The 17522-nt window shown below is 39.0% G+C and overlaps 2 protein-coding genes across 3 annotated transcripts in view; both read right to left on the bottom strand.

The window, feature by feature from the left end:
- Positions 1-6165: 6165 nt before the first annotated feature.
- LOC149620760 (uncharacterized) lies at positions 6166-8762 on the bottom strand. 2 transcript variants are annotated; one of them, XM_089854187.1, is made up of 3 exons: positions 7449-8762; positions 7281-7387; positions 6166-7220 (listed from the first exon to the last, which is right to left on the bottom strand). In XM_089854187.1, exons 1-3 carry the CDS (start codon positions 7489-7491, stop codon positions 6840-6842), a joined length of 531 nt encoding a protein of 176 aa, XP_089710313.1. In that variant the 5' UTR covers positions 7492-8762; the 3' UTR covers positions 6166-6839. The 2 variants fall into 2 exon arrangements, with proteins under 2 accessions (XP_089710313.1, XP_089710312.1); XM_089854186.1 differs by having other exon boundaries at positions 6166-7387.
- A 148-nt stretch (positions 8763-8910) lies between these two features.
- Positions 8911-17522, bottom strand: part of LOC149620758 (uncharacterized) — a 53797-nt gene continuing 45185 nt past the window's right edge. Inside the window, exons 2-3 of the mRNA XM_089854183.1 lie at positions 16426-17346; positions 8911-9890 (exon numbers count right to left, since the gene is read on the bottom strand). Of these exons, the coding sequence (XP_089710309.1) occupies positions 9774-9890; positions 16426-16968 (660 nt within the window). The 5' untranslated portion in view covers positions 16969-17346 and the 3' untranslated portion in view covers positions 8911-9773. The remainder of the gene's footprint in view (positions 9891-16425; positions 17347-17522) is intronic.

The raw sequence follows: 17522 nt of genomic DNA, 5'->3' as shown, positions 1-17522 counted from the left end.
AGAAAATTTTCCAGTCCATAAGAGAGAACGTTTTTCTCTCCCAAAACCCCGCGACCTCCGTGAAGTGGGGTTTTTTGTCCTTTCGACCACCCTACACGTTATTCAGGAGTCTTAATAACCATCTACACTCATATGGTTGCAACAGCGCCGCCGTCTCGGAGCAGCTCGTTTTTACCGCAAAGAAAAACGCTACATGTTTTCCACCATCTATTTCTTTTACCTTTTCGTTAAGCCTTGGTTTGGTTTTTGGAACTCACGAAATCATTGGTGTATTGTCCACTTGATTCGATTTAGAAACAATTACAGAACGAACGATTTTCACATAGAGACACATATTCAAAATCCATCAAGATAAGTTTAAAACCTTTAACTAACTTGTACATGACAATTTAAGGCAACCGTCGTAAAGTTACAGCAAAGAGGAGAGAAAGACGGAGAGAGAATCGGTATAGGCAGCCGTGATCCATGCGTGGTGAAAACGGGGTTAAATATACGGTACACCGCGGCACCTGAGCGCAGCTTTCTCGCTTATATTTAACGTAGGGGATGACAGAGATAAGGCGAGGAGGTCAATCCCCCATGCGCAAAGGATGTGCGTCCTAAAACTAAACGTACCGAAAAATGTTTTTACTACCCCCCTATTTTCCCATTTTTCGGCGGATTTTATAAAGCGCTATTCTATCTCTCTCTCTCCTCTTTGGTTTCGGCACCGCAGGCAGCCTCCATTTTCTGTTTTCGTTCCTCGAGGTTTGCTTTTTCTCTAGTCGGAATCATTCGCGTCCGTATAACCTATCCCCTTTGGGCGCCGCAGTGGCGGGTTTAACGGTAAGCGGACTAAGCGGCCGCTTTGGGGCCCCGGGATGCCATGGGGCCCCGAATTGAGCAGAATTAATTTTCTTCCATTAACAATTTTTTTTTTCAAAGTAAAAAATGGAAGAGACTTATAGTTTTAAAAGGAACTAAATGACGAATATTTTCCCTTTCAGTATTTTACCAAGAAGGGATTTATTTATATAAGAAGACCCAAGTCGAGAGATTTTACGCTTCTGCTCTTACACCGGTGTCAGTGGGCAAGTAAGCCCCACCCCTTTCATGCCCGTCATTGCTCTGCGCTTTCCCATTGGATCCCATGGGGATAGGTTATACGGACGCGAATGATTCCGACTAGAGAAAAAGCAAACCTCGAGGAAAGAAAACAGAAAATGGAGGCTGCCTGCGGTGCCGAAACCAAAGAGGAGAGAGAGAGAGAGATAGAATCGCGCTTTATAAAATCCGCCGAAAAATGGGAAAATAGGGGGGTAGTAAAAACATTTTTCGGTACGTTTAGTTTTAGGACGCACATCCTTTGCGCATGGGGGATTGACCGCCTCGCCTTATCTCTGTCATCCCCTACGTTAAATATGCGCGAGAAAGCTGCGCTCAGGTGCCGCGGTGTACCGTATATTTAACCCCGTTTTCACCACGCATGGATCACGGCTGCCTATACCGATTCTCTCTCCGTCTTTCTCTCCTCTTTGCTGTAACTTTACGACGGTTGCCTTAAATTGTCACGTACAAGTTAGTTAAAGGTTTTGAACTTATCTTGATGGATTTTGAATATGTGTCTCTATGTGAAAATCGTTCGTTCTGTAATTGTTTCTAAATCGAATCGAGTGGACTATACACCAATGATTTCGTGAGTTCCAAAAACCAAACCAAGGCTTAACGAAAAGGTAAAAGAAATAGATGGTGAAAAACATGTAGCGTTTTTCTTTGCGTTAAAAACGAGCTGCTCCGAGACGGCGGCGCTGTTACAACCATAAGAGTGTAGATGGAGTCTAAGACTCGTGGAAAACATGTAGCGTTTTTCTTTGCGGTTAAAACGAGCTGCTCCGAGACGGCGGCGCTGTTGCAACCATATGAGTGTAGATGGATATTAAGACTCCTGAATAACGTGTAGGGTGGTCGAAAGGACAAAAAACCCCACTTTACGGAGGTCGCGGGGTTTTGGGAGAGAAAACGTTCTCTCTTATGGACTGGAAAATTTTCTGAGTCACACTCTCTCCATACCCCTTTTTTGTATTGAAGCTAGTTTTTTTCTAGAAAGAAAGGTTGAAGAAAAAGAAGAGCGCGAGTGGAAGGATGTACACTGTAAAAAAAGTGAGGTTCATCTTTGAATGCTTAGGCGTGCGTAGCCCCGACACTGTGGTGGTACGCTTTAACATTCAAATTTGAATAATTTCTTTGCGTTCAAATTTGAACAGAACTCTATTGTTCAAAATTATACGCTCACGCATTCATATTTGAACGGTGCGTAAGAGGTAAGTATATCTTGTAAATTTAAGCACAAAACCGCTCAAATTTAATTGGAAAATTAAACGTTTAATATTGAATATTTATGCATTCATTACTGAGCAACATCGGAGAGTTTGATCAAGCGTTCATCTTCAATTGCTTACGTTCAAAATTGAGCAGTTCACCATTTAATAATATATGGTGGACAAGCGTTTGATGAAGCATTGAAATTTGAAATATGATTTCAAATTTCATCGCTGAATGCGTTATGGTAAGGCATACTATATTAAATATACTGACAAGTAAGAAATCTAATGCGTTTAAAGCTTGTACATCTTCTGAGGGCTGGTAAATTTGAAACACATCAATCGTTGTGTTAAATAATAATTCAGTTATATGAAGAAAGTCTGCACTTAAGGAAAGTGTTCATTATCAAGTTCTTTCCGATTAAAACGTTGCAATAAATTACATTATCAAACTATTTGAAGGCCTATGTAAACATAAGGTAAAGGTGAAATACGCAATAATCCGTAACATTTCCTTTGATATTATTGTATAATTATGTTTATACAGACAAATATATATTTAATTCACAGTAAATAAACAAGTTATAGTAAATTGTTGAGAAGTTATTGTATTTTTAATGAAAGATTTATTTGTAGTACAAATTTAGAGCAGTGGAATCAAGTAATTTTAGGGCAGAATTAATTTTGTTTTGCACACCTTTTGCGATTGAACAATTTCGTTCACATTTGAATACCCATTAAACGCTTTTTTCTTAGAGTGTTGTTTTAAAGCCAAAAAAATTCCATTTGAACGCCCATAACGCTCTCGTGTGAACGCCCATATCGCTCTCGTTTGAACGCCCATATCGCATTTGTTTGAACGCCCATAATGCACTCGTTTGAATGCCCATATCGCACTCGTTTGAATGCCCATATCGCACTCGTTTGAATGCCCATATCGCATTCGTTTGAACAACCACAATGCACTCGTTTGAAAGCCAAAAAGTCCTTATCTGAACGTTTAAAACGCTCTTGATTTAATACTAATACTAATACTATTTCAATCTTATTAGAACGCCAAAACGACTAAATCTGAACACTTCATTAGCGCAAGGCGGTTATTCAAAATTGAATGGGATAAGGATTCATTTTTGGATGGTAATATATAAGCTGTCAAAAAATTAATGCTAGAGTTAAGTTTTGATCGATATGACGGTAGTTTGTTCAAAAATGAATGCTCATGGTTGGTTTTGAATGCCTAAAACACTCCTTGTTCAAAATTGAATGTCTCTGGTTAAATGTGAACGCGTCAATAGAGGCTTGTTCAAAATTAAACGGCCACTATCATTTTTGAATGCCCAAAGTACGCTTATTTTTTACAGTGTACTTCCTCACGAAACATTAAAATTTTCATTTTTAAACTTAAAGAAGAGTATTCGTGATTATTTCGGAACTAATATTACAACAGGCGCGTTTTACAATGACCCAGTCGCTAACTCCCGGATTGATCCCAACCGCTTCGAGTCTAGAGACGGAGCGCCTGAAGACGTCACAAAACCTCTCTGAAAAAACTTTTGTCTTTCAATCGGAGCAACTACATTCGGTCATCCGAGCTAGAGCGATGACGTAACACGTAAATTTGAAGCTATCTCGGAGCGCTCTCAGGCAACCCAAAAAAACGATATAAGATAAAATTTTAAGTCCCGGCTCCTTTTCCACCCCCCACCCATTAAGGGGGGATTGTCGACTACCATGCGCGCACCGGACGCTATTTTAGGCCTTCTTATATAAATTCCTTCTTACAACTACTATTTAATTTTAATATCTTGAGTTTGGGGGCCCCAAAATGGTTACCGCTTGAGGCCTCCACTTGACTTAAGGCGCCACTGGGGCGCCGCAGTAGTAGAGGCGGATCTAAACAGCGTATCTCTGTCTCTGTACGCGCTTTGGATGAGCCTTAAATGCAGACGCTTTTAACCGTCTTTTCTAGTTTTAAGTTTTAACTCTTTTGACTGTGATGGGTGGAAAGAATTGTTCTTATAAAGGCTGCAAAAATGACAACAGATATAAACATAAAGCTTATATGGAAGGACTATTTATCTTCCATTTCCAAAACCCAAGACTCAGCTAAGTAAATGTAAACGCTGGATTGCGGCATGTTCTAGACCCCAGCTCCTAACACTAGAAAAAATAAACAGCAACAGGTGAGTCCGAATTAATATAAAGTATAAAACTAATATATTTCAATTAAACACATTAATTTTGTAAATAAATTGTTCCTTTCATTTTCTTGGTGGCGCTGGTCCAACTGATACAAATCCTGACCCAATACCATATCATGACTTCTGTTTTGATGACACACATTTATCCTGTAAAACTGACGAACTGGTTATAGAAAGTAATGCCAGTGATTCAAGGTTAAATAGCGAAGAAACATTACAACCATTGAAAAACCTAGTTTGGGTGCCACTGAAACGGTCTTTAGTGTTTTAGAACCCATTTTAAGTGTTAGTGAACGCAGCCTTAATGATCACATTTTGAGAACGGACGAAACTAGCCTAAGCGTCATTGAATCCCGCAGTTCCAGTGTTAATGAAACCTGCAGCCACCATTTTGATGACCCCAGCTTGAATGGTGTCAACGATCACAGCATAAGTCTTGGTGAACTCAGCTTTGTCATTAATAATCCTAATTTAAGCAATGATGAATGTGAAGTTGGAGATTATGCACCGTCTTTGTATGTCTCCCCAATTGCAAACCTTGATGTTTTGCATAAAGAACTTTTGTCATCGGTTATAACCGATGCAACAGATCTATTGAAGAAATTTATTGAAAATTTAGCATTTATCAGAGTGGAAGAACTAAAATGGACTATTTCTCGGAATGAAGACTCAAGCTTGAGCATTTTTAAAATGAACAGCCCACATGTATGTGCTATTGAAATCAAAATCAATTTAAAATTAGAACTTGAGATTTATGTTTATGGAAAACCAATTTCTAAAGATTCTTCAATATTGAGATTAGAAATAATACCCAAGACTATCTCAAAGCTTAGCGATTTAATTAACTTCCTGGATCATATCAATTTATTGACTATTTGTAATGGTACTAGTTTTCATTCAGGGGAAACTAACTATAATGAAAAACTTGGTTTCATAAATATATACACTAGGACCCTCTATTCGAGAAACTGTGGTGGTCTTGTTGAAAATAAAATGAATCAACGCTGTCAGAGTTGCAACTCAAGTACTGAGTAACACTGTTGCAGAGGCAATAAATGAATTAGTAGGTGAAAAAGCATCAGAAACCGTGAATTTTATAAAGATTTTCAATAGATTCTTTGATATGATGAATTCACGAAATATATCTCAAGGAAAATTCACAAGAAATCCTGATATTGAGCCATTCAGAGGCTGTAATGATTGGAGATTTACTGTAAGTTAAAACATAAAATTTATTTCAAGGATATGCATTTATTTAATTATTTATTTGTTTATTTATTAGTGGCTACTGGACTCATTTTTGGGATACTTGCGAGATTGAGAGAAAGAAGCCAATGAAGCTGATGTACCAGAAGAGGGAAAGAATATGATGCAACTAAGCAGGGAAACAATTGAAGGAATTCATACAACAGGTAAAGGCCTTTACAAGAATACAAGTTATCCATTATTGCGTTGTTGAATAATAATGAAAATTTATTTAGTATGCTCGATGGTTGAGGCTGTAAAATTTTTGTTAACCAAAGGAGCTAAGTTTGTCTTAACAGACAAATTTAATCAGGATCCTCTAGAAAGACATTTCGGAAAGCATCGAAGGGCTGTTGACAGTCACGAAAATCCATCTCTATTGGCTTATAGCTACAGCGAAAGAAAATTTTAAATTATGCGTGTTCTTATTAATAAACCGAATAATGGAAATTGTAGCCTTAAGAGAAAAAAGGTTAAACTTGCCTAATAAATTTTTAGTTTCTGATTAAAAATGACAAACTTTGAACTTATTTCAGATCATATTTTATCACAGAATTAGTTTTTGATTAAAAATGACAAACTTTGAACTTATTTCAGATCATATTTTATCACAGAATTAGTTTTTGATTAAAAATGACAAGCTTTTAACTTATTTGAGATCATATTTAAGTAAATTTAGGAATACATTGGGAATTATTTTAAGTTTTCGCTGTTCTCTTTAAGAGTTTTTCTCAACCCGAGAATATCACTTTTTGACTTGCTAAGTTCCCTTTTATAAAAGTCTTTCATGGCCTTGCCTCTACAATTACATAATGTATCAATGACTAGTTTAAAACACTTTTCCTTATTATCGTAGTATTTTTCTCCCCATAAAGCATCCCACCTGTCTGTTACTAGCTTTGATTTCAAGGCATTTAAAACATTTTCCTTTCTTATTTTGTTATCAATCAATATGGATTTTTCAAAAATTGGAGCTACTAATTGACTCATGACTTTGAAAAGCTCAAAAGCTTTTGGTTTCAAAATCAGTAACCCACACCTGGTTAACCGTTCACTCCAACTAGAAAAAGCCATAGATTTATCCCCATCTTTATCAATGCAGTTTTCTAAAAATTGGGTGAAGGGAAATCTTTTTCAAAATATATCCTCCTAAATGGTGCACTACTTTATCCTCTTTGTTCTTTATTTGTTTATCACACAAAGAACTTCTTCCCTCATTTAAAACCTTAGTATCAGGCTGACTAGAGGCTGGCTTTAGCTCAACCCATTTGATTTGAAGTACAACAAAAAATCTTCTTAGCCAATTGTTTACAATCAGGTATTGTTTCTCAATGGGCAATTCTTTGAATCCCGTAACTAAATGAAATGATCTTATAGTCTCATCCTTCAATTCAATCTTTTCACGAAGCTCTTGAGTGTTAATGAGGAATTCATATTTGTCACGTACACGATGCTCGTTTAAAATGGTCAAGATCTTTATAAAATCATTGTTTATCTTTATTTCATCAGGGTTGCTACTAATGAAGGTAATTACATCTTTGACATTGTCCCCAGGATCATCCATTTTGCAAGAATCCATACATTTGGAGGTCCTTCGTACCAACTCCTTCATGTGTGTTAGTAGAAAATTTTCGTTGAAATCTAATAGAAAAAGGTATAAGAAAAGTCCCTCTAAAATTTACTTTGTATTTTATACACCTACCATTCTGATTTGAGTTTTGGACAGAATGCAAATTATACTTCATTTTCGGTAATGTGGCTAGGGCTGGTCTTGACGCTATGACATCATTTGGTTTTAGTAAAGAGAGATCCAGAGGGTTATCTTTTTGCTTGACCAAATTCACTGACTTAACCTATGATGAGTTATTGCATTTAACTACTGCCATTTTATTTTGAAGCGAAAATTAATACTCACATTCAAAACACTAGCACCAGAATCATTAAATTCATCTGGATCAGGAAACCCGTCAGTTGGCCCCAGACCTCCCGGAAAATGTATCGAACATACATAATGTTTACTTTTAATAGAATCCGTAGTTAAATCTGATCTTCCACACGCGATTATCCATTTTTTACATTTTTCATATTTACTTTTTGGTTTCGGAAACGTATATAATGAAATAAAAATTCTTCATAAAGGGGTCATCACTGAACCTGCTATTACTTCTTGTAGCACCGGATTTAGGCAACTGCCCTACCCCCAAATAATAACTATCCTTCCCCTCGAAGAAAACCCGCTTTCTATTTTCGAAGCAGTGAACGAAAATAGAAAAACCCAAAGACCACGCGGATACCTGTGGACACGTGCAAACCCGCTACCCAAGACCCACAAAGGGTTGTTTTTGTAAAATCTTCTCGGGGTGGAAAGAAAAAGAGACCCGAGAAGATGAGATTTGTTTGCAACGAGCAAAGGAGAGGTTGACTCCCTTTAGCTCTATCTCTATAATGTAAACCAATAACTTTTTATTTTATTAAACTTAAGAAAAGTTATGTTATTTTGTACGCGCGATCGCTATACGTCCCCAAACGTTTCACGCACCTAAAGCCGCGCTACAAAATTGGTGGAGGCGCCGGGCAAGCCTTCGGATGATTCAAGTACGAGAGCTGCCGATGAACCCGTAAAACAAAACCCCGATCGACTAGAAGGAAACCGCTAAAGCTGACCACGTTGAGAAAATCAACCGTAAGACGAAAAACCAGAGAACCTGCACCAACCAGTCCCTTCGGAGCTGAAGAACCCTAAACCAGGACTCACAGTGCTTTTCGCCAGGAGAAAACCAAAAATCAACGAGGACCCCATCACGCTTTGCAACCTCACCGACTCCAAGCCGACGACCAGGAACAAAGGACAAATCTAAACTTGCAACAGACCTGACGCTCATCCAGGAATCTCGAAAGCGAACTATATTTGTGTATGAACTTTGTGCCAATTATCCGGACGGATCGAAGAACAATCACCCAAAAAAAAAACCTTAAGTACTGTGGCCGTCTTTTTGATTTCGGCCACTCTTAATTTGTTTGTCCCGGTGTTAATTGGAGTGAGGTTGTTGTTCCGTTTTTTTCTATTGGGAGAGCTATTTCGGCGGACTGAAACACCGCGGATTCGAGTGGTTTCGGCTAACTATGATCGTCGTATTTCGCGAACTAAAAATGATTACGAGTCGTTTTAACAAAAATTTGTCTTTATTTATTCTAAAATTCTAAATGGTAGTTGTTGATTGCGCGGCTTCTAAAAAATGACTGATTTTACAAATCATTTTTCCTTCGTGAGCAAGAGAACGCCCCCTTCTCCGTAGGTATTAAATTGTTTTTTTTTGTTGCCAATTTTTAAATCTTATCAATATACAACTGTTAATGTTCATTTTTTACAGTTTCGTTTTTTAATCGCGAATGACATTTATTTCAGTTTTATTATTACACTTTTTTTAGATTTTTTATTATTATTTTAGGTCTTAATTTTTTATTATAGGCTAAAGCGTTAGGGTTTTTACACTCCCCCCGAAATACAATTTGGTTTATCCAAAGTTTTATTTAAGATAAATTTAATTTAACGCTTTAGAATATTTAATCAGTAATTTCTAGAGGATATAACAATTGTATAGGCCTACGGATAATATTATGATTGGGGGTTCGCACTAAGCAAGACCTAATTTTGTCATCCCTGCCCATTTGGGTTTCAGTTATGTTGTAACCATGAAATTATTTGATTAATTGATTCAGTTTGTAATGATAGAGAACACCACCTTAACTTACCACTATAAATAGCGAGGCCCTGCCGGTAATAAGGGGGAGTCACTCACTAGCTACGGGGCAGAACTATCATGTAACCAAATGACGATGTATAATTATATGACGATAAGGAAATAATAAATGTTATGTTTTAAGTAAAAAACTCGAATTCTCATTTACACAACTCCGCTAATCTAATCAGTTCATAAGCCCCGCGGGGAACCCAACAAGTTATCACACCCATCCTCCATAGGTGTTTAGGTGCTTTCTCATCGTGAATCAATACAACGTCTCCGACTCACAGATATATATACGGGTCTAGATACACTTCCCCTCTGTTAGGCCCTTTAAAAAATGCGGAGGTGAGAACTAGCAGTCGACGCTTTACGGCGGGGGAATTAGATCCAAACGCCATCTATTGAGAGTTTCAAGAAACAAAAAAACGAAAAATTCGAATATGGAAAGCGCGGGAAATTCAAATTAGGCTTAATTTTTCAAATAGCTTTACATATTTTTGATCTCCTTTATACGTGTAATTATGTTCTTAAGTGAAATAAATAGTTTTTATATATCTATGGTTCAAACTGGCGAAAGATAAGAATCTTCAGTTGAAAGGACAGGCACACACAAACTTTCAAAACTGGCTTTATTTCAAGGGCAATAAAAACTACATAACCTTGTTAACTATAGTCTGTCAAACGAAAGAAGAGCCCTGAGAAATTTGTCCAAATTGGTGTCGCCACCATCGACCCCATAGTACTTTATCAACTTGTTTAGTTTTGTCAATAGTCGTCTGTAATATAGTCTGCTATAAACAGATAGGCTTAATCGCAATAGAACCAATAAATTTTGCTATATATATTTAATATGTTTATGTTTCATGATGTTTTACGATAAAAAAGAAAATTAACGACAAGACACCAGTTTTATCTTTGTTGAACAAGCATTGCAATATATCTTAATGACATAAGTTAAAGTACTTGTCCATAAGTCTAAGTAGTTCAGCATCAAAGCGTCTTCAGTCCACGTCTTCATCAGAGTCTTCGCTGTCTTCTTGCATATTAATTATAAGAGGTTCAATTGTGGTTTCGATGATGGAATCTTTTTCCCAATACTCATGCATTATATTCTCGACGTGATTTTTATGAAATAATAAAGCGTCACAAGTCCAGAACCCTGAAGTACGAAATTGACGAGGTTGCTAAAAGTAGAGGTCACATGGTAGTGAGGATTCCACCGTACCATTGCCAGTTTAACCCGATTGAACTAATATAGGCACAAGTGAAGAACGACGTTGCGAAGCAGAATTCTGGTTTCAAACTCTCGACGGTCAAAGATGCAACATTGAGGGCCATTGAACGTGTGACACCAATTGGCGTAAGGCAATAGAGCACGCCGAGAATATAATGCATGAGTATTGGGAAAAAGATCCCATCATCGAAACCACAATTGAACCTCTTAAAAATAATATGCAAGAAGACAGCGAAGACTCTGATGAAAACGTGGACTGAAGACGCTTTGATGCTGAACTACTTATGGACAAATACTTTAACTTATGCCATTAAAATATATTGCAATGCTAGTTCAACAAAGATAAAACTGGTGTCTTGTCGTTAATTTTGTTTTTTATTCTTTAATACTCGATGATCGTACAAAATCATGAAACATAAACATTTTAAATATATATAGCAAAATTTATTGGTTCTATTGCGATTAAGCCTATCTGTTTATGGCAGACTATATTACAGACGACTATTGACAAAACAAAACAAGTTGATAAAGTACTATGGGGTCGATGGTGGCGACACCAATTTGGACAAATTTCTCAGGGCTCTTCTTTCGTTTGACAGACTATAGTCTAATTAATTAAATAAATATAACAAACTAAGATGAAGAAGACTTGATTCACTAGAACAATGATTTTAAGCCTTTGATAAAAAAATCAACTATTTTGGTTTGAAGCAACAGATTTTTATTTACAAAATGATTTACTTACGAACAGAATAAGAGGACCTCCCCTTCAGATTAGGAAATAGTTTTACTTTGAACAAACGTTCGCTTAAATCTCTTTAAATATCAGCTGTTATTGCAAAGCATCAGCACGCCCGCTGGCAAAAGTTATTTATCCAATTTTTTAGCTTTCAAAGTTCAGCGATAGATGGCGCACTAGGTATCTTCCCCCGGGAAAATCGCGTCGACTGCTAGCTGTCATCTCCGTATTTTCCCCGATTCAGTAGGGTATCTAGACCCGTATATATATCTATGCTCCGACTTTTACTGATGTTTCCTTTCGAACCAGCTTACTGTGGTGAGCTGACCTCAATTCTATGAGATACTCATGATTCCAACGAACCCAAAGTCTGTCCATTACTGCTAATCTATGTTTTAAGCGCTTGTTCATATGTTCCCTAGTTTGGGGTTCTTTGGGGTCAAATTTGACCTTTTGTCTTAGTAGTCTTATGATCCTTTTGCCAGTAAGATAAAGAGCAGGAGTGATTGGTTCGGGCTCGTTTGCTTCGGAGAAACTGTAGGTGATCGGTCTTGAATTTATGACCGCTTCGGCCTCCGTAAGCACTGTTTCCAACTCTTGGTGGGATAAAGAGGCTAGTCCTAATGTTTTGCGTAAGATGGTCTTGGTTGAACGGACCATCCTCTCCCAGAATCCGCCCCACCACTCTCCGCGTTCTACTATGAAGTTCCAAGAAATGCCTTTGTTTCCGAAATATTCTCTAACTTCTTGGTTGTCGATATTCTTCCAGAGGGTTTTTAGGTCGCGGTCAGCCTTTCGAAAGGTTTTGGCGTTATCGCTGTAGATGACGCTGGGAAGGCCTCGTCGTGAGACCATACGGCGAAATGCCATCAAGAAATCCGGAGTGCTTAACGAATGTACTAGTTCTAAGTGTATGGACCTGGTTATGGCACAGGTGATAAGGCAAATGTACGCCTTTTCGCTTCCGGTTTTCGTTCTGACCATGAGAGGCCCTGCGAAGTCGAGACCGATAACAGTGAAGGGCGGGACGGAATCTGTTCTAGTTTTCGGTAACGGTGCTGTTACCATTTGCCCAGGCTTGGCGTTGTACTTCTTGCAAACTATGCAGTCCTTCACTATTTTCTTAGCGAGTTGTTTTCCAGCGGGTATCCAGTACCTCCCTCTTAGTTGGGTGAACGTGCTTTGTATGCCGCTATGGGCTACCTCCCAGTGACTTCTTTGAACGAGTAGTTCGGCTAATCTATGTTTCTTGCTAATTATGACGGGATGTCTTTCTTCAAATGAAAGGCACGATTTGCTCAATCGTCCCCCAACACATAGTAGGTTGTCTTCGTTCAAGATCGGTCGTAAACTTGCAATTGTTGACCTCGGGCTTATTTCGTGACCTTTCTTCAACGACGTTATTTCTTCTTGGAAATCTTCAAACTGGACTGACTGGATCCATTTGTTCTCCGCTCGATTAATTTCCTCAGCGTGAAGAGGACCTCTTTTTCTAGTTTTCGTACGCGTGCGGTCGCAAAATCGAAAAATCCAGGCGGTAATTCGAACTATCTTGGTCAGGTTACTGTAATTTTTCAAGTCTATGAGGGTTTGAAGACAGAGGGGTCTTGAGCAATGGAGAGTTAATACTTGAACATTCTTCTTTCTTTCTATCTCGACTTCTTCCAATTTTGGGGTTTCTGTTGGGTCTTTTGGCCAAGCTGATTCTTGCATCTTTAACCATTCGGGTCCGCTAAACCAACAATTCCCAGCAATCAGTTCTTTAACAGAGCTACCTCGTGAGGGAATGTCTGCCGGATTACATATCCCTGGACAATGTGACCATGTTTTTTCATCCGTAAGTTCCTTAATCTCCGCTACTCGGTTTGACACGAACTGCTTCCACCCATCTAATGATCCCTTGATCCAATGTAGCACGATTGTGCTATCCGTCCACATGTGTCTCTTAATGTTTTCTAACCCAAATTCATTTTTGATGTGATTAACTAAGCGTGCACCTAAGAGGCAGGCCATTAGTTCCAGCCTTGGAAGCGTGAGTACTAGTTTAGGTGATTTTTGATCATCTCTTCCCGTTGGTCCTTGTTTTAATGGAGCAACTCTTGCTTTAGAGGTTACTAAAGACACGCCAACTTTGCCCGTGATTGTTGTGAATCTAAAATAAATAACGCAGGCGTATGCAGCTTGACTGGCATCGCAAAAGCAGTGCAAGGTCTTGTCTACGATTTCTTCGTTGAAGTCGCTGAAGTAACATCGACGCAATTCGAATTTTCTAAGCTGGGGCATTTCTTCGTACCATTTGGTGATTTCTATTCTGATTTCCTCAGGTAAAGGTTCATCCCATCCTGACTTCAAGGTCCATAGCTTTTGGAACATAAACTTCGCGCGTAAGGTGTATGGTGATAAAAGTCCCATAGGATCGAAAATTTGGCTTACAGCACTCAGGACACGACGCTTCGTTTTCTCTAAGTTGATCAGAATTTCGCTCAATTTGGTGAGATGAAATTGAACTACGTCTTTATCTGGATCCCATTCTATCCCCAGAACCTTGGTAGCGTTGGAACCGACTTCTCATTCAATCGTGACTGGTTTGGTTGACTGGTCCGGGTCTTCACCCTATAGTGCTCTGAGTTCTCTTGAGTTAGAATTAAATTTTCTCATACACATCCCGGCTTCATCCATAACTACCCTTGTGTTATTGGATAAGTCAAATGCTTCTCTGACATTGTCCCTTCCAGTGACTAAGTCATCCACGTATAGATCCCTTGAAAGCGCTCTGATTTCTGGTTTCGATGCGTCATACTTTTCTAAGTGAACCTTGATCGTCTGTGCCAGTAGATATGGACTGCAAGTTAAGCCAAACGCTACTCTAGTCATGCGTAGTATTCTAAATTCATCTTCGATAATTTGATTGTTGTTATTGATCTTCACCCAAAGAAAACGGACTGAATCTCGATCTTCGGGTGACAATTCTATCTTTAAGAAGGCCTTTTCCAAATCGGCGGTGATGGCTATTTGGTGGTTTCGGAACCTCAATAGGAGAGCCATCAATTCGGCGTTCAAGTTGATTCCGCTTGACAAAGAGTCATTTAGGGACGGTTTTCCTCTTGCGTGGGCTGACGCGTCAAAGACGACTCTGAGTTTTGTGGTCGTACTCGCTTCTCTTCTAACTCCTTGATGAGGTATATAAAATGACCCCGGAGGTGCCGAGTTTTCAACTTCTTCCGCAATCCCTTGCTCAAGTTGATCGTTTATGATTTTCTGATAATCTTCCAAGAAGATGGGATCTTGTTTGAATCTCCTTACGAGTCCTTTAAACCTCTTCACTGCCACTTCAAAATTGTCTGGCAGCAATGACTTGTCGGTGGTCCAAGGCAGATTGACTTGGTATCTCTCGCCATTAAACTTCGTGCTCGCTTTGCAGTCTTCTACTATTGTATTTGGAGCTTGGATTGTGTCAGCCTTTAAATCAATCCCAATGGATTCAAGTTCCCAAAAGGATTTGAGGATTTCGTCTATTTTCTTTTCTTCTACTCCGACGCGAAGTGTCGTTACTTGGCAAGCGTGTACTAACAGTCTTTCCGAGTCTGTGGGACCTTGTAACGACCACCCAAATAGTGTATTTTGTGCTACCAGGGATGACGTTATTCTATGAAATTCGGTGTTGGCGAAGTCCCAATAGTAATCGCTTCCGATCAAAACTAAAATACTTGTACTTCTCTCGTTCGAGTCCTGGGGGTCGTCTGCGAGTTGTTGATTTCTAATCCTCGTGAATTGTTCGATTTCGATTGAATTGACTGTTGTAACCGCTTGACACAAGAAAGGAACTTCTATGGCTATAACTTCTATTCTATGACCTCCGGTTTTGATGTTTTCTAACGTAAGTCTGACCTTCCTTCGCCTGGCTTCAGTAGGATTCTTATTTCCAAAATTGTTTCTCCAACGATTGGAAGTTGCAACCTTCGCGATATATCTTCGTGGATAAATGTGGCGTCACTACCCCCATCGAGAAAGCATCGAACACGTAGTTTTTCTGGATATGATTCGAAATTTGGGTTTTTCGCTATTGCTTGGGCAGTTTGAAGGAGTACATTTGGTTCTATGGTTACAAACGATGAGTTGACTGTTCTTTCAACATTGGTTTCCCCTGTAGGTACTAGTTAATTGGGTTTCTCTCTTCTATTTGCTGGGTTTTTCACGCAAACTACTTGGTTATGTTTCCCCTTGCAGAGCTTGCAGGATTTAAATCTAGATAAGCATTCAGAGCCCGAGTGACCCCTTTTTACGCAATTGTAACACCGGTTAGCTTCTGTGATTTTGTTTCGTTTTTCTTCTAGTGTGAAATTTCTACAGTCTATAGATGCGTGGGTTTCATTGTCGCAGAAGATGCAATGAGTATTTCTTTGTGTTATTTGAGTCGCTAGTGTTTGCGTTGAAGGTCTACGAGGCTTAAATTCGGCGCTTTGGTTGTCGAATTTCGAATTTCTTGATTTTGCATAAGGTTCGAATTTATCTACTCTTTCTCTATTTGTAGATAAGATCGTTCTCTACATTCAATCTCCTTTCGTAGGAAGTTTAGCAATAATTCAGCATTCCAGCTGGAGTCCCTCTCGCGCGTTCTACTATATTCTAAGCGTATGTCTGCCGGTAGGCATTTAAGAATGACAGGGCAAATACAAGTAGCGGGGGAAGCTACGTCTATGTCTAAGGACTTTAAACTACGCAAACTAATATCGCAAGTTTCTAATAACTTTCGCATAGCTTTTAACTCGCGAGAATTTGGTACAGGTTCTACTTCTAAAATTTTCATAATGTGTGAATGTATTATCAAATCCTTTCTACCGAAGCGGTCTGTCAAATCTTTTACCACCTCGTCGTATGCCTCATCTGTCGCGTTTTAGCTAGCTACTGACGCCTTGGCGTCACCTTTTAAATAGGAAAGTAGATAATTCAGTTTTTCTACCTTTGATATATCCGTGTCATGAACGGCGACCTTAAATCTACTCCAGAATGGTTGAAACTCTGTGAATTCACCACTAAATGTTGGCATTTCAAGTTTTGGTAATTTAGTCACTGCACTGTTTCCGCGAGAGTTTGAATTGTTCGTACTGCAACATGAAGTCGAAGAACGCGATGGTGTCCTCTCCGTCAATGGTCTAAGTTGCTTGATTTTTCTATCTAGCTTCTTCTTCATGAGCGTGATTTCGTCTCTATACTTCATTACTCGGTCTATGTCTGCTTCAAGATCGTCTGCGTCAGTGGAGTATCGTCTTACATCCTTGTCTAATTCCTTCAATGAATCCTCTCGCATTTGCAGTAGCTCTAGTTGATCTTCTAAGTCCTCAGCAGTGGCGGTTCCTGTGGCTAGTATGTCAATCACATGACTGATTAATTTGGTTGTGGCCGTTCTAACACCTTTTCTAGTTCCTTTCGCGGCGGCTAAGTTTTCTTCATTATTGTCTAGTCCATTCATGGTATCCTCGAACTGGTCGTCTTCGGAAGGCATCTTCTTCTACTTGATTCACGTATTTCGTTCTAACTAAAGTCGAATCCGAAAGTTACACTACGCGATTAACAGTTCCCGGGTTTCGGCACCAAACTGTGGCCGTCTTTTTGATTTCGGCCACTCTAAATTTGTTTGTCCCGGTGTTAATTGGAGTGAGGTTGTTGTTCCGATTTTTTCTATTGGGAGAGCTGTGCTTCCTTTCGGCCTGATTAACGCACCCTCCACATTTCAAAAGTGCATGGAGCTTATTTTTGAGGCTACCTTAACAATAACCACGGAGTTATACTTCGACGATTTGTTAATTAGGTCTCAGACAGTTCAGTCCCACGTAGAACACGTCGGAAAAGTTTTAGAACGACTGCGAGAAACAGGGTTAACCTGCAAACGTGAAAAATGCAAATTCATGCAATTACAGGTGTTGTACCATGGCTTCAAAGTCAGCGCAAAGGGTATAGAAACGGACGAATCCAAATTAATAGCGATTCAAAATTACCCAAGGCATACCAACATAAAAGAAGTGGGATCATTTCTCGGTATGGTAGGTTGGTATCGCG

Source organism: Phalangium opilio, unplaced genomic scaffold, assembly GCF_054372755.1.
Source record: "Phalangium opilio isolate 3A_F unplaced genomic scaffold, DU_Popi_V2 ptg000209l_1, whole genome shotgun sequence".
In the NCBI taxonomy this organism is placed as follows: domain Eukaryota; kingdom Metazoa; phylum Arthropoda; class Arachnida; order Opiliones; family Phalangiidae; genus Phalangium; species Phalangium opilio.
The sequence above is the reverse complement of the archived record's forward strand: the minus strand, read 5'-3'. Positions and strand labels throughout refer to the sequence as shown.